The sequence below is a fragment of the Cherax quadricarinatus genome, chromosome 6, assembly GCF_038502225.1.
Source record: "Cherax quadricarinatus isolate ZL_2023a chromosome 6, ASM3850222v1, whole genome shotgun sequence".
Classification (NCBI taxonomy): Eukaryota; Metazoa; Arthropoda; class Malacostraca; order Decapoda; family Parastacidae; genus Cherax; species Cherax quadricarinatus.
This window is the reverse complement of record NC_091297.1, coordinates 63,787,271-63,813,157: the sequence shown is the minus strand read 5'-3', so window position 1 is coordinate 63,813,157 and position 25,887 is coordinate 63,787,271. Positions and strand designations below refer to the sequence as shown.

Below are 25,887 nucleotides of genomic sequence, written 5' to 3'. Positions count from 1 at the left end.
TGTCAAAACTGAAAGTGCTCAGTGTCCACATTTAAAAAAAAAAAAAAAAAATTCTTCAACAAGATAGAAAATCTTTTCCAAGATGTAATGACACCAAAAACTCTGGAATTTTATGGAAAACTCATGGAATTATGCAGGCACAAAATTTGCAGCCTGGGTGTGCATTATGCATTGGCGATTTCTACATGATGAAAAGTCAAAGGACAAAAGTCATGTCTATATTGAGATAAATATCTGGTTGGATAATAATCATCTCCAGAGGCGAGGCTCAGGTTTACTGGGGTATGTGGTAGAGGAAGTGTACTGGTTCTAGCCCACACCTGTCAAGGCCTATCAAGAGAAGTGGGGAACGTCTTCGTGCTGCTGGGTCTGTGGAGGTAGCAAGAACAAAACAGCATCTCATACACCCAGCTCTAGGAGAACTAGGCCCACTATTTGCAATCTACATCTACAGGACCTTAAATTCCAATATTAACCTTGACCTAAAACGCTTTCTTGATAGTTGTGACAGAACCCACAGGCACAACACCAGACACAAACATCTCTATGACATTCCCCGTGTCCGACTAAACCTTTACAAAAATTCAATGTATGTCAAAGGCCCTAAAATCTGGAACACCCTACCTGAAAATTCCAAAACTGCAGACACATTCATCACCTTCAAAACTACCATCAGAAAACATCTTATCTCCCTGATACACCCTGTCAACTAATAATACGAATACCACCTGCTGGTGGTTCACACTTACACTCACTCACCCATTTGACCATAAACAGAAATATCAATCTCAATCTCAAAATAATGAATCTTAATGAATCTTGGCCTGTGATACTCCAATACTGAAACTACATATAGTGCCAAAACAAAAGCATTCACATTGCTAAACTCACAACTAGTATTTAGTCACTTAGCCATAATACCAACTTATCTCATAATTTTGTAACATTTTAAACCTAAGATTTAATATAAGTCTGCCCGAAATGCCTAGCCATGCTAGGCGTTCTAGTGGTACACTCTGTAATTATTATTTTACTACATGTAAACCACACAATAACCAAATTCTGTAAACTCAGCATTGTAATACTTATAGAGAATAAAGTTTGAATTGAATTGAACTAGAGGGCAGTACCAGGCCTAGGCAGTATGGTGCAAATTATAATGCCCAACAGGTGTTACAAGTCATGTGCCTGATCGAATATAAACAGACCCATGTATACCAATGGTAGAGTAAGGCTAAGCAACATTTGGTTATTTTTGGGTGGGTATTGTAATTTTCATTAGGTTAGATTATACTGTTTACCCTTGCACAAAATAATAATTTTATTGTAAAAGCAACTTAATCTTATACTATTCAAACTATAATTAATCACCGATATCCACCAAGAAGCAGTTGTTATGTTAATAAAAAAAATTATGAATGCAAATGTATGTCAGTAAAGAAACCTTTCAGTATGATTTTGTAAGCTATATCATGTGAAACTGCTATGAATATACATTTATGGTAGTTTATAGACATGGAAATGAATAAAAAAAACATAACCCAATTTAATTTAATATAACCTAATGTCGATTAACACAATGATTTTCATGTTACTGTCAAGGGCAAAAACCTGTGATATTGCATCAGTGAGACTGCGCCATTAATGAAGCCACTTAACAACCGCTCACTAGTTACCATTATTCATCATTATTATTGTATCTCATAAATGTCTAACCTGTTACCCAATCAAACTTTATTTTTTAATTACATTACCTAACAGAATACTCCATACTACTGAATGCTCAGCAACACAGTAAATGACCATATGACCTGTCTTTGTAATACTCATTTGTGCTAAATTGTTATGTGTTTACAATAATGTTTTTACCACTGAATATATCATTGCTTAGTTAATCTTAAGTTAATTTTAAGCCTGCTCATAATGCTCTGCATACAAGGGGCTTTGGCATGCTGCACTGCAATAACTTTGTACTTCACTGTATCATGTTCAAATTAATAAATAAATAAATAAATAAATAATTAAATAAATATTATATGGGAATGGCAGTCAGTACCTGCACTCTAGAGGGGTGGGGATGTTGCAGTTGGAAGTTAAGTTGAATGTTATATCAGCCCACTTCTGGAAAGACAGTGACTGAATGAATGCTGGTAAAAGTTTGTTCTTCTTTGGGTCACTATCTTGGAAGATGGCCAATGAGTTACAAAAAACTATTATTATTTTATTATGGTTAATATCTCAACAAATAATTTCCACAACAAACGAGTGCTTCCCATTTTATGGATAATGATTTATAGTAGTGTGTGTGTAAAGTTGACGGGGTTCTGTCCTGGGAATAAAGTACATATTAACCAAAACCTTTCATTTATTATATTTCACCCACTGGGGCCTTTATCAAGTACTATATTTGATAAAAGTTTCCAGTAGGTGTGACAATATATAAACAAATAATAAATAAAAAAAAAGTTAATATTGTATACGTACAATTTTTTTTTCAACAAACCGGCCACGTGCCACCGGGGCAGGATGTCCTAAAAAGAAAAACAAAAGTTTTTCTTTTAAAAAAGAAAAACTTCCATTTTTCTTTTTAAATTTAGTAACATATACAGGAGAACGGATTACTAGCCCCTTGATCCCGGCATTTTAGTCTCCTCTTATGACACACAGGAAGAATTCAGTTCTAATGAAGGTTTCAAGTCTGACAGAATATTTACAACCATCTGACAGCTTAAAGCTGTTCATTTACACACACAAAATAAATCTTTTTAGAATAAACTAAGAGGGGGTAATAACCCAGGACAGCCCTAGAAAGTCAATCACTGGTTTATCATCACCAAAATCCTGAAGTCCAGTACTGGTTACCAGTAATTAAAGTTTATGTTAACAAAATGCTCTGCATAACCAGGGACTTAATATAAAGTATGCTAATAATATTAAATTTTGTTGAATCAATTATAAATTATACCAATGGAAATAAGTCACTCTGACCTATTTTGATTATCCTATGCAATTTATACATATGTTAAACTATTTATTATAATTGTACTCGAGTATCTGTACCTCAGTGACCTTACTTTCTAGAAATATCAAGTTTATTATTTATCATTTAAGATGCAATTCACAAGAGTGAGCTAACTTATCACTAGGTGAACATAAGTTAACTTATCACTAGGTGAACATAAGTTAACTTATCACTAGGTGAACGTAAGTTAACTTATCACTAGGTGAACATAAGTTAACTTATCACTAGGTGAACATAAGTTAACTTATCACTAGGTGAACATAAGTTAACTTATCACTAGGTAAACATAAGTTAACTTATCACTAGGTGAACATAAGTTAACTTATCACTAGGTGAACATAAGTTAACTTATCACTAGGTGAACATAAGTTAACTTATCACTAGGTAAACATAAGTTAACTTATCTGTAGGTGAACACAGACATAAGTTAACTTATCAGTAGGTGAACATAAGTTAACTTATCAGTAGGTGAACACAGACATAAGTTAATGTGTTCAAGAACGTCAAAACATAAGTATTATGTTTCTATGTTCATTATGTTAACTCCTAGATAGTAGTAAATATTTTTAATATTCTCCACACAGAGTGGGGAAGTTAAAGTAACATAAGTATACTTATGGTCTCAGGTACTAGACAGGTGGTGGTGGTACCTATTTGTCAGTAGGTGAAGGTAGGAAGATATATAAGATAGCATGCACAGTGTTGTCTTCCTACCTGTTCAAAGCAGGAGGCGATATTTGCTGTGACCAGCAGCATACGAGTACTGGAAGTGTTAGCCATGTTGGTGCCACTCTCAGCTACCACTGGAGTCGAGTGCCACAGGGTGGTGCCACTGGAGTCGAGTGCCACAGGGTGGTGCCAGTGAGAGACTGAGGTGCGGGAGCCGCTGCTACCACACACACACACTCACTCTCTCACTCTCTCTCTCTCACTCTCTCACTTCACAGTCTTCCTCCTTATTAGATTACCCAGCCCTGGTGAGGATGAGGGCGGCACCACAAGTGATGGTGCTAGAAGAGCAGTAAAGTAGGCCTGGTAGGCCTGCTGGTGTACATACACTCAACACAGCACCGGCTACCTCACTATTATATTATACATTACACTCACTCCACCTCCTAATTAAGTTTCCACACACATCACTACCACGGAAGACACCAGTTCTTTCCTAAGTGACTGCTGGATCTGCTTGATACTTGCGCACGTATCTATATCTAAGAAATTGTAGACTTGTTGTCACCCCCCGTGTTGTCACCCCCGTGTTGTCACCCCCCCCGTGTTGTCACCCCCCGTGTTGTCACCCCCCCGTGTTGTCACCCCCCCGTGTTGTCACCCCCCCGTGTTGTCACCCCCCGTGTTGTCACCCCCCGTGTTGTCACCCCCCCGTGTTGTCACCCCCCCCGTGTTGTCACCCCCCCGTGTTGTCACCCCCCCGTGTTGTCACCCCCCCGTGTTGTCACCCCCCCGTGTTGTCACCCCCCCGTGTTGTCACCCCCCCGTGTTGTCACCCCCCCGTGTTGTCACCCCCCGTGTTGTCCCCCCCGTGTTGTCACCCCCCCCCCCCCCGTGTTGTCACCCCCCGTGTTGTCACCCCCCGTGTTGTCACCCCCCCCCCGTGTTGTCACCCCCCGTGTTGTCACCCCCCGGTGTTGTCACCTGTGACACTTATTATCTTAAGTTTTTATTTAGATTTTGCATACATATTATTATTATTATTATTATTATTAAGGGGGAAGCGCTAAACCCGGAGGATTATACAGCGCCTGGGGGGGGGGGGATGTGGAAGGCATTCAGGCTTAATTCGGGAAACTGGAGCACAGATCCAATTCCCTAAATCAAGAGCCCCTCACCAACATCAAGGAACCTTCCTTGAGGGGTTTGCATACATAATATGCAAATTTTTTACAATGATGTTGAAACAGAAATGCTGTGACACACAACACTACCATATGTAAATTTAATCTAGTTTAACACAAACAGTGACTTATTTCCGCGTTAAGTATTTCCCGTTTAATCTATTATGGAATTGTAAGTTATATATTTGCAGAGTTTTCACTTCAATTTTATTTGTGGTGTTAGATAATGTTTATATTGTAGTATACGGCAAGAAGACTGCCAGGCAGCCACTTCCCTCATAAGAATCTCTAAGTCAACTCCGTCATGGCCGGATTTAGAATACGTCGCAAGCTGCCCTTACTCTTAGGTTGTCTCTTAGTGATATTCCTCTTCGTCAAAAAGGGAAAGCAATTACAGGAGTACGAATTATTCATCCCTGGTGAGGATCCGAGAGGTGTGTGGGAGGTAGTGGCAGACTTCAGTAATATGCCACACCTTAACACAAGAATGTAAGTACTCAACCACATCCCAAACCTTCATCAACTCTTAAACACCTAATATATCATTACTCTTTGATTTTTACTTCACTTTCATTGGGTCTCGATTCATTTAAATACTCTGGGAAGAACTGAAAATAAATATATTAAAAAATAATGTCTTCACAGAAATATCAGAGTATTAAATAATCTTAAACTGGAGTCAGTATTCGAATGCAGTATCCTTCGTATAACTAAAAAATATAATTATAACACCACAAATATGTATGTAAATTTGTCTCGCTAAAGTTAAAAAGGAATTATTTTAATGTATGTCAGACATTATTGTTTTACAACGTTAATTAATAATAACTTTAGAAAGTTTACACCTTCCACACGGGAAGGGCTCTTGATTCAAGAAAATGGAGCTATCTTCCCCTTCCTGGGATTAAACCTGATTACTTCCTATTCTTCAAGAGTTATATAAAAATAATAATAATAATAATAATAATAATAATAACAATAATAATAATAATCTTTATTTACTACCAGTACATGTACAAGGTATACAGTCCTACCTGACATCACTGACATACTAATATATAATAAAGCCGCTGGTTATGTAGAGCATTTCCGACAAATTAAGACAATTTTGTATCAAGATGCTACCCACACCAGTCGACTAACACCCAGCGTACATTATTTCACTGATAAGTGAACATAAACAGCAGGTGTCCTAAGGAAACCACCCATACCACGGATCTATCCCTGGACTCCAGTGTGTAAGCCGAGTGCGCTAGCAATCTACCTACGTGGTGTAGGGTTTCCCATAAATATATTATTATTATTATTATTATTATTATTATTATTATTATTATTATTATTATATTATTATTATTATTATTATTATTGTGGATTTTTTACATAATTTGCTAAATGCAGAACATATGAATAATATAATAATTGTATAATAAAATGTGATGCTGATTTGACCTTTTCGAGAGATTTCGAGTGAGGGGGGGGTGTAGAACAGCTACAGAGTGACGCCGTGGAGGGACTCCATATTCAAATTCAAATTCAAATTCAAAGTTTATTCTCTATAAAGATTACAATGTTGAATTTACAGAATTTGGTTGTTGTGTGGTTTACATATAGTTAAATAATGATTACAGAGTGTACCACTAGAACACCTAGCATGGCTAGGCATTTCCGGCAGACTTAGTTTAATTCTTTATTTTAAAATATTACAAATTATGAGGTAAGTTGGTATTATGGCTAAGTGACTAAATACTAGTTTGTGAGTTTAGCAATGTGAATGTTTTTGTTTTGGCACAGTACATAGTTTCAGTATTGGAGTATCATAGGATTCATTATTTTAAGATTGAGATTAATATTTCTGTTTATGGTCAAATGGGTGAGTGAGTGTAAGTGTGAACCACCAGGTGGTATTCGTGTAGTTAGTTGATGGGGTTTATCAGGGAGATAATATGTTTTCTAATGGTAGTTTTGAAGGTGATGAATGTGTCTGCAGTTCTAGAGTTCTCAGGTAGGGTGTTCCAGATTTTAGGGCCTTTGACATACATTGAATTTTTGTAAAGGTTTAGTCGGACACGGGGAATGTCATAGAGATGTTTGTGTCTGGTGTTATGCCTGTGGGTTCTGTCACAACTATCAAGAAAGCGTTTTAGGTCAAGGTTGATATTGGAGTTTAAGGTCCTGTAGATGTAGATTGCACAGTAGTAAGTGTGGATGTTCTGAACAGGGAGTAAGTTTAGATCTATGAAGAGTGGGGGGGTGTGTTGCCAGGGATGGGATTTAGTGATTATTCTTACTGCAGCTTTTTGTTGGGTTATTATTGGCTTTAGGTGTGTTGCTGCAGTTGATCCCCAAGCACAAATAGCATAGGTGAGGTATGGATAAATAAGTGATTGGTATAGTGTGAGAAGGGCATTTTGCGGCACGTAGTATCGTATCTTGGAGAGGATCCCAACTGTTTTGGATACTTTTTTGGTTATGTGTTGGACATGGGTGCTGAAATTCAGGTTGTTGTCAAGGTATAGGCCTAGGAATTTGCCCTCATTATGTCTGGTAATTAGAGTGTTGTCGATCTTAATGTTAATTTGTGCATCTCCTGCTCTGCTACCAAACATAATATAGTAGGTTTTGTCAGTGTTAAGCGTAAGTTTATTGGCTGTCATCCAAGTCGATATTTTGATCAGCTCCTCGTTAACAATGGTGTTGAGGGTGGCAAGATTAGGGTGAGAGATGACATAAGCCGTGTCATCAGCAAAGAGAATGGGTTTCAGGTATTGGGATACGTTTGGAAGATCATTGATGTATATGAGGAAGAGCAGGGGACCAAGGACACTTCCCTGCGGAACTCCAGTATCAAGTGGCCGTGTTGTTGATGCTGTGTCTTTAATGGTAACATACTGATACCTATTAGTAAGGTAAGATTTGAAATAAGCAAGCGCATGGCCTCTTATACCGTAATGGTCAAGTTTGTGGAGTAGGATGTCGTGGTCTACTGTGTCAAAAGCTTTTCTTAAGTCAATAAAAATTCCTAGTGGATATTCCTTATTTTCCAATGCTGTGTAAAGCAGATCTAGCATTTTTATGATTGCATCATTAGTGCTTTTATTTTTCCTAAATCCAAATTGGCAGGGGTTGAGTATGTTTTGTGCTGTTATAAATGAATATAGTCTCCTGTGCACGAGTTTCTCAAAGATTTTGGATAGCAATGGTAAGTTTGATATTGGCCTATAGTTGTTTAAGTCTGTAGGGTCACCACCTTTATGTATTGGTGTAACCCTTGCCATCTTGAGTAGTTTCGGGAAGGTGCTAGTTTCTAGTGACTTGTTAAAAAGTAATGAAATAGCATGCGAAAGGATATGGGCTGCTCGCTTGTACAGTAATGGTGGGACATTAGACAGATTCCCTGAGTTGTTTTTAAGTGACTTTATAATCTCGGTGACTTCCGAGGGCTCAGTTGGTGCAAGATAGAAGGAATTTGGGAAATTCCCATCTAGGTAGTCCCCGGCATGGGCATTAGTATGTGGGATTTTATTGGCGAGATTAGATCCTATGGTTGAGAAGAAGTCGTGTATCTTGTTAGCTGTGTCAGTGGGATGTAGTGGTGTTTCATTAGGTTTAGTTAGGACAATATTCTTGGTTTTTTTCAGTTTGTGGGTCCCTAGAATCTGAGAGAGTGTTTTCCAGGTCTTTTTTATATTTCCTCTAGTGTCTGTGAATCTACTGGAGTAGTATAGTTGTTTGGCTTTCTTTATTACTTTGGTGAGAACTGATGAATAGTGTTTAAGAATATCTTTGTGCATTAAGCCCTGTCTATATTGCTTTTCATATTGGTGTTTCTTGTCAATGGATTTCAGAATGGTGCTGGTTAGCCATGGGCAACCAATGTGAATTTAATGTGTGAACACTGGACTGAATTGTGCAATGTAATCAGGCGCTCTCGAAGGTCAGTTGGTGTATATTGGCCTCAATCCGTAATTTAGAAATTGCTGACACATTCCTGCTGAAAAATTGGGATAGTGTGGAAAACCCTTACAATTCGACAGAAAAATAGAGGACTTCATTGAATCATTCCCAACAACACACCTTAGCTAAGTAACACTTACCCATAATGGACAGTAGTTTTTGCATTGGCCCTCATAAATCCTAGCTGTAGAGGTAGCATTAGGGTGTGTTTCCATAAAATAATTATGATCCAGTAATTAAATGGTAAATGTTAATAAGAATGTCCTTTCTGATAATACTAATAATTTATGTACAATTATATTCTGTGTACCCAGCAAGCCTATTCATATAGTTTCCACACAACTTTAATTTACCAGAGTAGCTGGTTTTAATTTATTAACATATTAATACATCGGTCATTTCCCACCAAGGCAGGGTTTACCTGGAGTTTACCTGGAGAGAGTTCCGGGGGTCAACGCCCCCGCGGCCCGGTCTGAGACCAGGCCTCCTGGTGGATCAGAGCCTGATCAACCAGGCTGTTGCTGCTGGCTGCACGCAAACCAACATATGAGCCACAGCCCGGCTGATCCGGAACTGACTTTAGGTGCTTGTCCAGTGCCAGCTTGAAGACTGCCAGGGGTCTGTTGGTAATCCCCCTTATGTGTGCTGGGAGGCAGTTGAACAGTCTCGGGCCCCTGACACTTATTGTATGGTCTCTTAACGTGCTAGTGACACCCCTGCTTTTCATTGGGGGGATGGTGCATCGTCTGCCAAGTCTTTTGCTTTCGTAGTGGGTGATTTTCGTGTGCAAGTTCGGTACTAGTCCCTCTAGGATTTTCCAGGTGTATATAATCATGTATCTCTCCCTCCTGCGTTCCAGGGAATACAGGTTTAGGAACCTCAAGCGCTCCCAGTAATTGAGGTGTTTTATCTCCGTTATGCGTGCCGTGAAAGTTCTCTGTACATTTTCTAGGTCGGCAATTTCACCTGCCTTGAAAGGTGCTGTTAGTGTGCAGCAATATTCCAGCCTAGATAGAACATGTGACCTGAAGAGTGTCATCATGGGCTTGGCCTCCCTAGTTTTGAAGGTTCTCATTATCCATCCTGTCATTTTTCTAGCAGATGCGATTGATACAATGTTATAAGAACATAAGAACATAAGAACGAAGGAACACTGCAGAAGGCCTACTGGCCCATGCGAGGCAGGTCCAAGTCTCCTACCGGCCCAAGCCAATGCACCCAACCTAGTCAGGTCAGGTCACATTGACTTAAGGGAGGAACACGGCAACCGACCTGGTAGCACAAGCTATCAGGTCTAACTCACACCCACCCACATCCAGTCATGTATTTATCCAACCTATTTTTAAAGCTACACAACGTTCTGGCCTCTATAACGGTACTTGGGAGTTTGTTCCACTCATCCACAACTCTATTACCAAACCAGTACTTTCCTATATCCTTCCTGAATCTGAATTTTTCCAACTTAAAACCATTGCTGCGAGTCCTGTCTAGGTTAGATATTTTCAGCACACTATTTACATCCCCTTTATTTATTCCTGTCTTCCATTTATACACCTCAATCATATCCCCCCTAATTCTACGTCTTTCTAGAGAGTGCAGATTCAGGGCCCTTAGTCTATCCTCATAGAGAAGGTTTCTGATACATGGGATCAACTTTGTCATCCTCCTTTGTACATTTTCCAGAGAATTTATATCCATTCTGTAATAAGGTGACCAAAACTGTGCAGCATAATCTAAATGAGGCCTAACCAAGGATGTATAGAGTTGAAGAACAACCTGAGGACTCCTATTATTTATGCTTCTTGATATGAAGCCAAGGATTCTATTAGCTTTATTGCGAACACTTATGCACTGTTGTCTTGGTTTCAGATTACTGCTAACCAGAACTCCTAAATCTTTTTCGCAATCCGTAATATTAAGATCTACATTATTTAGTTTATATGTGGCATGGTTATTGTCCTGTCCAACATTTAGAACTTTGCATTTGTCTATATTAAACTGCATCTGCCACTTCTCCGACCACTGCATCAGTCTATTCAAATCTTCCTGGAGTGCTCGAATGTCCTCGTCAGAATGAATTCGACGGCCTATTTTGGTGTCATCGGCAAACTTGCCGATGTCGCTCTTTATGCCCTCATCTATGTCGTTTATGTAGATTGTGAACAGCAGGGGGCCCAACACTGACCCCTGTGGAACACCGCTCGTGACACTTCCCCACTCTGATTTCTCCCCATTTATGCAAACTCTCTGCTGCCTATTTGTCAACCATGCCTCTATCCAGGAAAAAATTTCTCCTCCTATTCCATGTGCTTTAATTTTCCTCAATAGTCTCTGATGTGGGACCCTGTCAAAAGCCTTACTGAAGTCCATATACACAATATCATATTCATTACCATGATCTACCTCCTCAAATACCTTAGTGAAAAAAGTTAATAAATTCGTAAGGCAGGAACGCCCCTTTGTAAAACCATGCTGAGATTCGTTGATTAATTTATGCTTTTCAAGGTGGCTACGAACTGCCTCGGCAATTATTGATTCCATAAATTTTCCCACTATGGAGGTTAGGCTTATTGGTCTATAGTTCGAAGCTAAGGACCTGTCACCTGTTTTGAAAATAGGTATCACATTTGCCATTTTCCACTTATCTGGCACCATGCCAGTTTGTAGTGATATGTTGAAAAGATTAGCCAAAGGTGTGCTAAGCTCCTCTTTACATTCCTTTAGAACCCTTGCATACAGTTCATCAGGGCCTGGGGATTTGTTAGGTTTTAATTTATCTATTTGCCTAAGGACCATGTCACTTGTGACCCTAATAGTACACAGTTTATTATCGTCCTGTTCTACATAATTTATCATTACTGGAATATCGCTGGTATCCTCCTGTGTAAAAACTGAGAGGAAGTATGTGTTAAAAATTCTACATATTTCCTTATCACTGTCAGTGAGCTGACCCGAGGAACTTTTGAGTGGGCCTATCTTGTCCCTGATCTTACTTCTGTATACCTGAAAGAATCCTTTTGGGTTAGTCTTCGATTCTCTTGCAACTTTAACCTCATAATCTCTTTTTGCTTTTCTAATTCCCTTTTTTATTTCTCTCTTTAACTGAATATATCGATTTCTCAATTGCCCCTCTCCTCTTTTGATTTGCCTATATATGCCTCTCTTTTGACCAATCAGATATTTTAATCTATTGTTCATCCATTTAGGATCATTTTTGTTTGATCTGATTTCCCTATTTGGAACATAATTTGACTGAGCAGCTAGAACTATGCCCTGGAAAGCATCATATCGGCAACCATCACCACCTACCTGACCCTTAGTCAGGTCATTCCAGTTCAGCCCACCTAAGTAATTTTTCAGTCCTATGAAATCAGCCAAGCGAAAGTCAGGGACGGAGACTTGATTGCCATTATTAGGGGAATTCCATGATATATTAAAACTGAGTGATTTGTGATCACTTTCCCCAAGCTCATCGTTAACCTCAAGATTATTAATTAGTGTTTCCCTACTGGCAAGAACCAAGTCAAGGAGGTTATTTCCCCTAGTTGGCTCTGTCACAAACTGTTTTAAAAAACAATCCTGGATCGTATCAAGAAAGTCACCTGACTCTAAATTTCCTGTCAAATTGCTCCAGTCAATCTGTCTATAGTTGAAATCTCCCATTAGCACAACATTTTCGTATGTAGATGCCTTACGAATTTCGTCCCATAGAAGTTTACTGCACTCCCTATCAAGATTTGGGGCCCTGTAAATCACACCCAAAATTAGTTTTTCTCGGCCCTCGAGAAGCTGTAACCAAACAGATTCAGTGGCTGACGCTTCTAATTTAATATCTTGTCTAACACAACAATTTAAATTGTCTCTGACATACATCGCTACTCCACCACCTTTCCTGTTGACCCTGTCAGTGTGGAATAATTTATAGCCTTGTATGTGACATTCAGAGGGCATCTCTCTATCTTTCAGATTGAGCCAGGTCTCTGTTATAGCAATAATATCTATGTCTCCTGCACTTGCAATTAATCTTAGCTCATCTATCTTATTTCTTACACTCCTGCTATTAGTATAGTAAACCTTAAGGGAGCTAGTCCCTTGCTGCCCTCTGCTGTCCCCCTTTGTTTGCTGACCTGATCTATTGTCTTTATTTATAACTTCATGCTGAATGCCTTTTATACATTTACTGTTTCCAACCCAAGTGTTGCAACCTGCTTGTTTCCCACACACACCCATACCTCTATCTTCCATCAGTTTAAAATCATAGGCATTTCACCAATGGCCTTCTCAATCGAGTCTGCAAGTGCTACCACCCCAGCCCCAGAGAGATGTACCCCATCCCTTGCATACATATCATGTTTGCCATAAAAGTTGTTCCAGTTGTCAATGAATGGGATTGCAAGTTCCTTGCAGTATCTGTCTAGCCAGCAATTTACACCAATTGCCCTAGACAACCATTCATTTCCTACTCCCCTTCTAGGCAAGATGCTACATATGATTGGGATCCCTCCCTTAGACTTAATGAAATCTATAGCTGACCTGTACTTATCTAGCAGCTCTTCTCTCCTACCCTTCCCAATATCATTTCCACCAGCACTGAGACAGATAATGGGCTTGCTCCCATTACCTGACATGATATTATCCAGCCTGTTGACAATGTCCCCAACACCAGCTCCAGGGAAGCACACTCTATCTCTCATCTTCTTATTCCTATTACAAAAAGCACGGTCAATGTATCTTACCTGAGAGTCACCAACCACAAGAATGCGCTTACCTCCATTAGCAGGGGCAGTAGTACCCTTACCTTCACTGGCCACTGAAGTACATTCATCCTGAAGGACAGAGAAGCGATTTCCTACCTTCAGATCTTCACTCTTAACTTTCCTTACTCTGATGCGCCTTCCATTACTGTGAACTACTCGCCACTTGTAGCAGGTGCTGGGCTGCACCTCACTGCTGGTAGCCGTTGCTGCCTCCCCAACTACAGCCTCCTCACAGCGAGAGACAGACTGCACCTCGCTGCTAGAAGCCTCATTCCCCACAACTCCAGCCACCTCACACTCTCTCCCAGACCCATTGAGGTGGACCTTCAGCCTCCTAATCTCCTCCTGGAGAAGCAAGACCTCCTCCTTCAACTCTCCAACCTCAATTTTTAAAACACTGCAGAAGCAAGCCATGCTTTGTAACCGTCCACACTAATCCCCAAGGCAACTCAGGGTCTGTGACCTCACGTGACGACTGACCACTGAGTACTGGTCACCTTGAAGGTGAGATCCTCCGACATGATCACTCCCAGGTCTTTGACGTTGGTGTTTCGCTCTATTTTGTGGCCAGAATTTGTTTTGTACTCTGATGAAGATTTAATTTCCTCATGTTTACCATATCTGAGTAATTGAAATTTCTCATCGTTGAACTTCATATTGTTTTCTGCAGCCCACTGAAAGATTTGGTTGATGTCTGCCTGGAGCTTTGCAGTGTCTGCAATGGAAGACACTGTCATGCAGATTCGGGTGTCATCTGCAAAGGAAGACACGGTGCTGTGGCTGACATCCTTGTCTATGTCGGATATAAGGATGAGGAACAAGATGGGAGCGAGTACTGTGCCTTGTGGAACAGAGCTTTTCACCGTAGCTGCCTCGGACTTTACTCTGTTGACGACTACTCTCTGTGTTCTGTTAGTGAGGAAATTATAGATCCATCGACCGACTTTTCCTGTTATTCCTTTAGCACGTATTTTGTGCGCTATTACGCCATGGTCACACTTGTCGAAGGCTTTTGCAAAGTCTGTATATATTACATCTGCATTCTTTTTGTCTTCTAGTGCATTTAGGACCTTGTCGTAGTGGTCCAATAGTTGAGACAGACAGGAGCGACCTGTTCTAAACCCATGTTGCCCTGGGTTGTGTAACTGATGGGTTTCTAGATGCGTGGTGATCTTGCTTCTTAGGACCCTTTCAAAGATTTTTATGATATGGGATGTTAGTGCTATTGGTCTGTAGTTCTTTGCTGTTGCTTTACTGCCCCCTTTGTGGAGTGGGGCTATGTCTGTTGTTTTTAGTAACTGTGGGACGACCCCCGTGTCCATGCTCCCTCTCCATAGGATGGAAAAGGCTCGTGATAGGGGCTTCTTGCAGTTCTTGATGAACACAGAGTTCCATGAGTCTGGCCCTGGGGCAGAGTGCATGGGCATGTCATTTATCGCCTGTTCGAAGTCATTTGGCGTCAGGATAACATCGGATAGGCTTGTGTTAATCAAATTTTGTGGCTCTCTCATAAAAAATTCATTTTGATCTTCGACTCTCAGTCTGGTTAGCGGCTTGCTAAAAACTGAGTCATATTGGGACTTGAGTAGCTCACTCATTTCCTTGTTGTCATCTGTGTAGGACCCATCTTGTTTAAGTAGGGGCCCAATACTGGACGTTGTTCTCGATTTTGATTTGGCATAGGAGAAGAAATACTTTGGGTTTCTTTCGATTTCATTTATGGCTTTTAGTTCTTCCCGCGATTCCTGACTCCTAAAGGATTCTTTTAGCTTAAGTTCGATGCTTGCTATTTCTCTGACCAGTGTCTCCCTACGCATTTCAGATATATTGACCTCTTTTAGCCGCTCTGTTATTCTTTTCCGTCGCCTGTAAAGGGAGCGCCTGTCTCTCTGTTTTACATCTACTCCTCCTTTTTCTTAGAGGAATAAGCCTTGTGCATACATCGAGTGCTACCGAGTTAATCTGTTCTAGGCATAAGTTGGGGTCTGTGTTGCTTAGTATATCTTCCCAGCTTATATCGGTTAGGACTTGGTTTACTTGGTCCCACTTTATGTTTTTGTTATTGAAGTTGAATTTGGTGAATGCTCCCTCGTGACTAATCTCATTATGTCGGTCTGGGGCTCCGCGCATACATGACTGAACCTCAATTAAGTTGTGATCTGAGTATATTGTTTTTGATATGGTGATATTTCTTATCAGATCATCATTGTTAGTGAAGATGAGGTCTAGTGTATTCTCCAGTCTAGTAGGCTCTATTATTTGCTGGTTTAAATTGAATTTTGTGCAGAGATTTAAAAGCTCGCGTGAGTGTGAGTTTTCATCAGAGCTGCCTCCTGGTGTTATTACTGCAACAATATTATTTGCTATATTCCTCCATTTTAGGTGCCTTAAGTTGAAATCCCCCAGGAGCAAGATGTTGGGTGCAGGAGCTGGAAGATTTTCCAGACAGTGGTCAATTTTTAACAGCTGTTCCTGGAATTGCTGGGATGTTGCATCCGGAGGCTTGTAGACTATCACAATGACTAGGTTTTGGTTCTCGACCTTTACTGCTAAAACTTCCACTACATCATTTGAGGCATTTAGCAGTTCTGTGCAAACAAGTGACTCTGCAATGTACAGGCCAACCCCCCCCTTTTGCCTGTTCACTCTGTCACATCTGTATAGGTTGTAACCTGGGATCCATATTTCGTTGTCCAAGTGATCCTTTATGTGGGTCTCAGTGAAAGCCGCGAACATTGCCTTTGCCTCTGCAAGCAGTCCACGGATGAAAGGTATTTTGTTGTTTGTTGCTGGCTTTAGACCCTGTATATTTGCAAAGAAGAATGTTATCGGACTGGTGGTATTGTTGGTACTGGGGGGGGATTTTTTTTCCGGCATTAGTATCTGTATCTGTTGGTTTGGAGTGGAGACCATCGACTGTCGTTCCACTCCAGGAATGACTGGATTTGGTGTACGATTTCTGCCATTTCCTGCCAGTTTTTTTTCCTTCCTGGCACTAAAAAACCTCTCCCTCTTGAGTGGCTGTGGCTACCCAGGTTTTCCCATGGCCTGGATGTTTTGTATCTTTTTGTCCCCTTTAGATGGTATGCCTGGCAATTTAAGTTATAGCACAGTCTTTCCTGTACTGAAGAGGCACACAGTTCAGGGTGAAAAAGCTTACAGGAAGGGAGTTTGCATTTTCCTGTTGTCATATGGGCATGGCATTTCCTAGGGTGGTCATAGTTGCACGTCCCATCTGTTTTTCCAGATTTCCCATGCCAGCAGATACCGAGTGCATAGTATGTGCACAGGCTTGGTTTCCGTTTGCCTTGGGTTTCTGTGACTGTATTCCCTGTTGGTGCATGTTTCCCTGTCTTACTTCTATCCTCCCTAGCACCAACAATGGAGCTCCCACCATTTGTTTTTGGTAATATATCCTCACTATTGCTAGTGGAGTCCTCTTGTTTGCTATTTCCTGGCCCAAAAAAGAAAAACTTTCATCATTCACTCCATCACTGTCTTGCCAGAGGGGTGCTTTACACTACAGTTTTTAAACTGCAACATTAACACCCCTCCTTCAGAGTGCAGGCACTGTACTTCCCATCTCCAGGACTCAAGTCCGGCCTGCCGGTTTTCCTGAATCCCTTCATAAATGTTGCTTTGCTCACACCAACAGCACATCAAGTATTAAAAACCATTTGTCTCCATTCACTCCTATCAAATATGCTCACGCACACTTGCTGGAAGTCCAAGCCCCTCGCACACAAAACCCCTTTACCCCCCTCCCTCCAACCCTTCCTAGGCTGACCCCTACCCCGCCTTCCCTCCACTACAGATTTATACACTCTTGAAGTCATTATGTTTTGTTCCATTCTCTCTTCATGTCTGAACCACCTCAGCAACCCCTCCTCAGCCCTCTGGATAATAATTTTGGTAATCCCACACCTTCTCCTAATTTCCAGACTACGAATTCTCTGTATTATATTCACACCACACATTGCCCTTAGACATGACATTTCCATTGCCTCCAGCCTTTTCCTCGTTGCAACATTCATCACCCGTGCTTCACACCCATACAAGAGTGTTATTACAACTATACTCTCATACATTCCCCTCTTTGCTCCCACAGAGTTCTTTGTCTCCACAGACTCCTAAGTGCACCACTCACCCTTTTCCCCTCATTAATTCTATGATTCACCTCGTCCTTCATAGACCCATCTGCTGACACGTCCACTCCCAAATATCTGAATACATTCACCTCCTCCATACTCTCTCCCTCCAGTCTGATATCCAATCTTTCATCACCTAATCTTTTTGTTATCCTCATAACCTTACTCTTTCCTATATTCACTTTTAATTTTCTTCTTTTACATACCCTACCAAATTCATCCACCAACCTCTGCAACTTCTCTTCAGAATATCCCAAAAGCACAGTGTCATCAACAAAGAGCAACTGTGACAACTCCCACTTTGTGTTTGATTCTTTATCTTTTAACTCCACACCTCTTGCCAAGACCCTAGCATTCATTTCTCTTACAACCTCATCTATAAATATATTGAACAACCATGGTGACATCACACATCCTTGTCTATGGCCTACTTTTACTGGGAAATTATCTCCCTCTCTCCTACATACTATAACCTGAGCCTCACTATCGTCCTGGTTTTAATATTATAATTATTAATTTAATGTCAGGTCCAGCATTTTGTTAGAGTTACAGTTTAGGGAGTCAATCCTCCTGCCTATTCCTTGCTCCTACAAATTTTATCTTCCTACTACTGCTAGGTGTTGTGTGTATGATAATCGCTCTGGAGCAGGGTTTGTGATAGCCAGCTACCAGTGATCGTAAGGCCGGCTTTACCACTCAAAACTTCCCGCCAACCACAAACAGGTGATTTTTTTTTTATATTTTATTTAAAAAGTACATCACAGCACATAAAAAAAAAAACAGGCCTCATCCGTCAACAAATGTAAAACTTTCCATGGCCATATAATACCACATACAAATATAAATAATTATACATCATGTAACAAATATTATCTAATGAAAACACAAACGGTAACCAAATTAAGGAGAGAATTGATACAAACTTCCGTACTAACTACATCAAAAGTAAAGCCAGATATTCTGTACTCTGACTTAACGTCGTAAGGTAATAACTCAAAAGAGCACAGTATGTTACATACCGTAACCCTGCAAACTAAACCCCCCCTTCCCCAGACAGAACCCCCCCTTCCCCAGGCAGAACCCCCCTTCCCCAGACAGAACCCCCCCTTCCCCAGACAGAACCCTGCCTTCCCCAGACAGAACCCCCCCTTCCCCAGACAGAACCCCCCCTTCCCCAGACAGAACCCCCCCTTCCCCAGACAGAACCCCCCCTTCCCCAGACAGAACCCCCCCTTCCCCAGACAGAACCCCCCCTTCCCCAGACAGAACCCCCCCTTCCCCAGACAGAACCCCCCCTTCCCTTCCTTTATCAATCGCATCTGCTAGAAAAATGACAGGATGGATAATGAGAACCTTCAAAACTAGGGAGGCCAAGCCCATGATGACACTCTTCAGGTCACTTGTTCTATCTAGGCTGGAATATTGCTGCACTCTAACAGCACCTTTCAAGGCAGGTGAAATTGCCGACCTAGAAAATGTACAGAGAACTTTCACGGCGCGCATAACGGAGATAAAACACCTCAATTACTGGGAGCGCTTGAGGTTTCTAAACCTGTATTCCCTGGAACGCAGGAGGGAGAGATACATGATTATATACACCTGGAAAATCCTAGAGGGACTAGTACCGAACTTGCACACGAAAATCACTCATTACGAAAGCAAAAGACTTGGCAGACGATGCACCATCCCCCCAATGAAAAGCAGGGGTGTCACTAGCACGTTAAGAGACCATACAATAAGTGTCAGGGGCCCGAGACTGTTCAACTGCCTCCCAGCACACATAAGGGGGATTACCAACAGACCCCTGGCAGTCTTCAAGCTGGCACTGGACAAGCACCTAAAGTCAGTTCCTGATCAGCCGGGCTGTGGCTCGTACGTTGGTTTGCGTGCAGCCAGCAGCAACAGCCTGGTTGATCAGGCGCTGATCCACCAGGAGGCCTGGTCACAGACCGGGCCGCGGGGGCGTTGACCCCCGAAACTCTCTCCAGGTAAACTCCAGGTCCCCAGACAGAACCCCCCCTTCCCCAGACAGAACCCCCCCCTTCCCCAGACAGAACCCCCCCCTTCCCCAGACAGAACCCCCCCCTTCCCCAGACAGAACCCCCCCCTATCTGAAAAGTACAACATAAAATGAAGCATAATATGAAGCATAAACTACAATGATACATCTGTTCCCAAAACTTAAAATGGTAAAGGTTATAACTGCCTCACAGCTTACAAAACAAACTGCAAGTGAAATAAGTACATTATGTAAATATGGAACAGTTTGATTTCTAACATTGGTTATAAAGAATTTCCTGTATAAAATTACATTAACAAGATCCGTCCACATCATAAACAGCAATCATTGTATTGAGATGCTAGCCTTACAGAAAGAAAAAAATCGTAAACCCTCACCATACATATTAATTTTTTTAATTTATTCAATGATTTACTCTGACACAAATTCATTAACGTAATAAATATTATATAAATTGACGATCATATCAATCGTCAGCAATTTCCATCCATTCTATGTGTTCAATCTTGATACCTATGAACTACGTTTGAAACACAAACAACAATCACAACATTGCGAAATATTTATAGGATAAATTCGGTACTACTTAGTGTAATGGACTCGTGTTATATCCCTTTAATACTCTGGTGACTCACAGACTAGATTGAACAGTAACAGGGAAGGGATAAAACATGCATATATATATATATATATATATATATATATATATATATATATATATATGCATGTTTGTATACCCAAATATCTGGACCTCATAACACAATCAAAAACAAAACTAAGAAAACTAGAGACTCAAGAATATAACGAGTCTTTACAAAAAAGGAAAGCATCAAAAACATAAATATATAAAGGCACCCCAGTCATTTTGTACACAAAAGGTACAATAAGGAACCCTAACCCCTGAATCTACAACCACACATCCATAACAACTAAAAAAAAACATTCATGCCCAAACTCATATTCACGCAACTCACCCCTCCCCCCCCAAGAGACGAGCCAGCTATTGCCCACTGACCTACACGACAACTTATTCGGCATGCCCGTATATTTATTCACAGATTCACAAGGGCTTCAATAGTGAGCCCTTTATAACCATCCGAAAAACCCTTATCCCACCTCCTCCCATACAATTCCCTATTCCTACACATTGTACGATAAAACGTTATTGCAAGGACATGCCTTCTCACCTCACTGACCCCTTTCCCCCGCATTACCCACGAAATATAAATGTAATCCACGATAATATAATCTAAAGCCCGTTCAACGTCCTGGTATAATCCACCGATGTGGAGACTTAACGCACGCAGGACCTGCACTCCTCTGCCTCCCACCCTCTGTACCACCCTACCCAACCAACTCCTGACATCTTCTAAACCTTCGCAAAAATAGACAACATGAAAAGCCGTGTCTTCCCCACCACAAAACCCACACCCGCCTCCCTCCACGACTCTTCTGGATCGTAGTATTGCCCCTGACGGCAATATACCATGTAAAAAACGAAACATGACTTCACGCACCCTAGGCCGTAATTTCAACTTACTAAATCAGAGCCATATATTTTCCCACGAGTACATGGGGAACAAACCTTCTACTGGAACTGCATATGTACCCCCTAGTAACCTACTTAAAACTCTTATGCGAATGTTCCTCCGTTCCTTTACCATCAACAAAGCTCGTAGTACAATCTCACATTCCCTTAACTCCATTCCCCTATACCACTTTTTCACCCTCGTATATACTTGGTCCATTTTTCCCGCCATCACACCCACACGCCAAACCTCCCACTTTAGAAAAACACATTTCACCCTACGCTTTAAGTCCAACAATCCCAAACCTCCTCGACGTACAGGTAACATAACAACCTCACGTTTTAACCAATCACACCTCGATCCCCACAGAAAGGTAAATACTCTTCTCAATATTCCATTGATCACTGTTCCTGTAATTGGGAATACAGCCGGAACGTGCCACACCTTACTGTACAATAAAAAGTTAACAACGATCACACGTTGGGCCAGAGTGAGATGTTGGGGCCTCAAAACACCCAGATGACCAATGACCTTTTCCAACTTCCTTACTGAATTTTCCTCTCGCGCCACATCCAAATCGTCTCTATAAATAATACCGCAAATCTTTAATGACATCGCAGTTGTGTTAACTATGTTACAGCTCACCATTCCACCCCCTTTCCAGGTACCCAACCCCATGATCATCGACTTTTCACTATTTACCTTCATACCCGTGGCACGTTTAAACACACGCACAACATCTTCCAACCCTTTCATAGACATACGTTCACACACCAAAACAGTCGTATCATCCACATAACCTATTAATGCCGGCCAACAATCCCCTTCCCCTACCCCACCCCCACCCCGGGAACTAACTGTGCTCTCAACCATCCTGTAAAAGGGATCCTGAAAACACACAAATAAGATCTGTGACATAGGGCACCTTTGTCTTAAACCTCTACCCATCTCAAAGTCCGTCCCCATACACCCATTTATTTGTACCCTCATCTTTGCCCCCTTATACAGCGTGTTTACCTTCCCAACTATTTCTTCTCCATAACCCTGTCTCTGCAGTGCACCCCTTTCCACTCTATCATAGGCGGCCTGCCAGTCCAAGGCCAGTAAAGCCGCCCCCTCCCCTCCCCCTTTGACTCCACAAAACTTCTTATAAGCCCGTGACCTTCTAACATCAACCTGCCCGGCAACCCATACTGCGATGGCGAAACGACCCTCCCCACCACGCATTTTACCCTATTACCCAAAATTTTTGCGAAAACCTTATAGTCTGCACAGAGCAACGATATCGCCCTATACTTCCCAAGGTTTGGCTGCCCTTTGCCTTTCGGGACCAACACCACAACTGCCGTATTCTGCTTATCCCCTAACATACCCTTCTCCTTCATACAATTTAATAATCTTACCATGAACTTCCCAATCAACTCCCAATGCTGCAAATAAAATTCCACCGGTAAACCATCAATACCCGGGGCCTTGCCCTTCCTCATTCCGTGTAAAGCAATTTCAATTTCCTCCTCAGTAATAACCCCACCCAAAGCCTTCCTATCACTGTGACCCAAAATGCACTTAGCATACGTGCACACCTTATTTAATTCCACTTCATCCACGCCACTACTAGTCCAGTGTTTTTTATACCACGTATCCGCATATGCACTCATAGCTTTTGTGTTTCTTATCACTTGACCTGCTCTATGGATTCCCATCATCTCATTTACCTCCAAGCTCGGGATTGCCGTCAGCGCCTGCTTTTGCTTTTGTTGTCTCAACATACACACGGATGGCCTGTCTCCCCACAAAACATCTTCTAATCCTGCTTGCACCCGCACCGCTTGAAACCGCTCATTATGCAACGTTTGCAAGCTCTCTTTTATGTCTACAATCTCGTCCATGGGGTAAACACCACCAACCGATCCCTGCCCATAACAACCTCGTAATCGATCCTCTAAATAATTCGCTAGCCCATATTTTAAAGTGTTTATACGCCTACCCTCCCTCACATAAAAGGATTTTATCCTTTCCTTTGCCACCGAGTCCCACCACGTTACAATGTCTTCCACCTCCTGAGCTTCCCTTGAAGGCTCATTCCATAGCATAGAAAAACCCTCTAACCCTTCCTCATCACTTAACACACTAATATTTAATTTCCAATAATTCTTATAAATTTCCGCCATTCCCTCCCACCCTACCTCCACTACAACTGCCCTGTGATCTGACAAGACCGTCTCTACCATATTAAAAGACTTTACAACTACTCCCTGAGAAATATACACTGTCTAACCTTGCAGCATATCCCCTTCTGATAAAAGTATGTTCTGTTTCCCACACCCCTCCCCCAAACACATCTCGTAATTTAACATCCCTCAACAAATCTCTGAGAGGTGCAGACAAATGCCCAGCCCCTTTGGGTTTGACATCAGCCGCCCTTATGACACAGTTCCAGTCACCCCCCACTATCGTTACTTCCGGAAGAGCACGCAAAAAATATACAAGGTCCTCACACACAAAATCCGTTCGAACCTTCGTGTCATTCTCCGTAGGGGCATAGACACTTACCAAAGATACATGCTTTCCAATCCAAGTCCCATCCACTCGCAACACCCTCCCCCCACCCCCCTCACATCTCTGCAACACCCTCCCCCACCCCCCCTCACATCTCTGCAACACAAACGGGCTCGTCTCTTTTATTAAAAGACCCACACCACCTTTCAAACGGATAGTTGGCAGGGTCAGTACTGTATAACCTGCAACCTGCAACACTTCTCCTTCTTTGAAATTGTGTTCTTGAAGGAACAGAACATCAATTCTATGTTTGCTAAGAAAACTGCTCAACCAATCTCTCTTTAGTCTAGTACATAAACCGTTAACATTAGCAGTCATACACCTAAGGTCTGTTATATTTTCCATCCTTTCCTCTTCTCCTCCCGTGGTTCACCACTTGATTTGTTACGTCTATGTGTCTTCTTTACAGTACCTTCCCATTCGCCTCCCTTCTTGCGATGGCGTCCCTCATGACCCCCCCCCTCCCCTCACCCATCCTCTCAGTTTTTTTTCCAGTCCTCTGTGCCGGCGTCAGTACGTCATCCGAATCTGACGTAGCTGCCCGTTTCCTCGTAACGTTCTTATCCTCCATGTCAAGATCCGAGGAAGCCTCATGGTGTACCTCAACATCCACCTCACAATGAGGTATGAAGTCTCCCGATGTCCCAGTCTCGTCGTCCTTCTGCTGAGTCTCATATTGTTGACAATCTGGACTCAGGAAGTCTCCAGCTACGTCTTCCGGAGATGGAGCTTCCACCACTTGCGGTGACAAGGTCCTTAAAACTTCGTCTAAATCCTCACCTATACTCAACACGTCATGCCAGGGTACCAATCCAGCAGATGGTATCGGCAACGACTCAGGTGCAGGGAGCTGAGGGGAGGACTCACTCTCATTTCGAAAAGCCTGTTCCACCATCTCACTCCACAAACGACCACTCCCTTTGACGAACGATGCTCACCTTCATCACGTGTGACTGGGGCTACTTCTTCTTGCACAGGTTTAGTCACACGTCTGTTCTTTTCGCATGCCACCACTACGTGGTCATACTCTCCACAAATGCGACACGTACACCGCTGTCCAGGATATAAAACCATTACCTGTGTCCTAAAATCTTGAAGATACACATATGACGGTATGGGGTGACGCAACGTCATCTTAAGGCTGAATGTACCTTCCGGCATACCTGCGTAGGCACCCATTATCCACTTACCCTGCTGGGCAGAGTGCACAGTTCCATATTTCTCAAATACGTTTCTGATGTCAGCTTCGTTTGCCTCGAAGGGGACGTTCCGCAACTTTATCCAAGTATAACATCGAGACACGTCTGCCGGAAATGCCTAGCCATGCTAGGTGTTCTAGTGGTACACTCTGTAATGCCTAGCCATGCTAGGTGTTCTAGTGGTACACTCTGTAATCATTATTTAACTACATGTAAACCACACAACAACCAAATTCTGTAAATTCAACATTGTAATCTTTATAGAGAATAAACTTTGAATTGAAAACTACTTACAATTTGTTGCACCTCTGATATATGTGGGAATTTTGGAGATTCTAGCTGTATAGCCCTTGTGGCTTAGCGCTTCTTTTTGATTATAATAATGACTGGAGATTCTAGGTCTCTTGAAAATCTTCCCTCCGACACCCACAATCCTCTTTACACATACCGGGATCAGATTTTTTCCTGGAGGTCGCCTGATGCAGCTAGATCACCCACAACCTCTACCTAAATATGAGGAACCTAACTGGCCAGAAGTTCAACATAAAAAGTGCAGTGTACTTAGCTGTGAATGTTGATGGCTTCTCATAATCCCCTTCCACCAGCTAATTTCGAAGTCCTGCCAAGTCACTGTCATTTCCCATTCAGCAAGACGGTAATTCCGATTTGTCTTGCTCCTGTTTGGGAGGCTTGAGCCTCATTAAGCCTCCGGAAATGCGGAAGAGTTACCATAAATTAGCACGTGTTCCCTTTCCTCCGTTCCAATATGGCCTCCCTCCCTCCACCTGATGCTTCTTGTCTGCTGGTTCCCTTCTTCATTCCCAAATTATATATATATATATATAT

General features: G+C 41.8%; 2 protein-coding genes across 13 annotated transcripts in view; one reads left to right on the top strand and one right to left on the bottom strand.

Annotated features, from left to right (window-relative positions):
• Nucleotides 1-5,356, bottom strand: part of 5PtaseI (inositol polyphosphate-5-phosphatase A) — a 612,658-nt gene extending 607,302 nt beyond the window's left edge. For 3 of the 8 annotated variants that reach the window (XM_070081724.1, XM_070081732.1, XM_070081708.1), the window contains exons 1-2: nt 5,217-5,356; nt 3,737-4,233 (exon numbers count right to left, since the gene is read on the bottom strand). Coding sequence is in view for 3 of the 8 variants with exons in the window: in XM_070081708.1 (XP_069937809.1) it covers nt 3,737-3,802 (66 nt within the window). In the remaining 5 variants the exon portion in view is untranslated. Of the gene's footprint in view, nt 1-2,056; nt 2,122-3,736; nt 4,234-5,216 lie in introns of all 8 variants that reach the window. The other 5 variants (XM_070081715.1, XM_070081696.1, XM_070081703.1 and 2 more) reach the window with 5 other exon arrangements.
• Nucleotides 5,120-25,887, top strand: part of LOC128693190 (uncharacterized) — a 112,830-nt gene continuing 92,062 nt past the window's right edge. The window contains exon 1 of one of the 5 annotated variants that reach the window (XM_070081754.1): nt 5,120-5,364. In XM_070081754.1, the coding sequence (XP_069937855.1) occupies nt 5,180-5,364 (185 nt within the window). In that variant the 5' untranslated portion in view covers nt 5,120-5,179. The remainder of the gene's footprint in view (nt 5,365-25,887) is intronic. The other 4 variants (XM_070081759.1, XM_070081745.1, XM_053782671.2 and 1 more) reach the window with 4 other exon arrangements.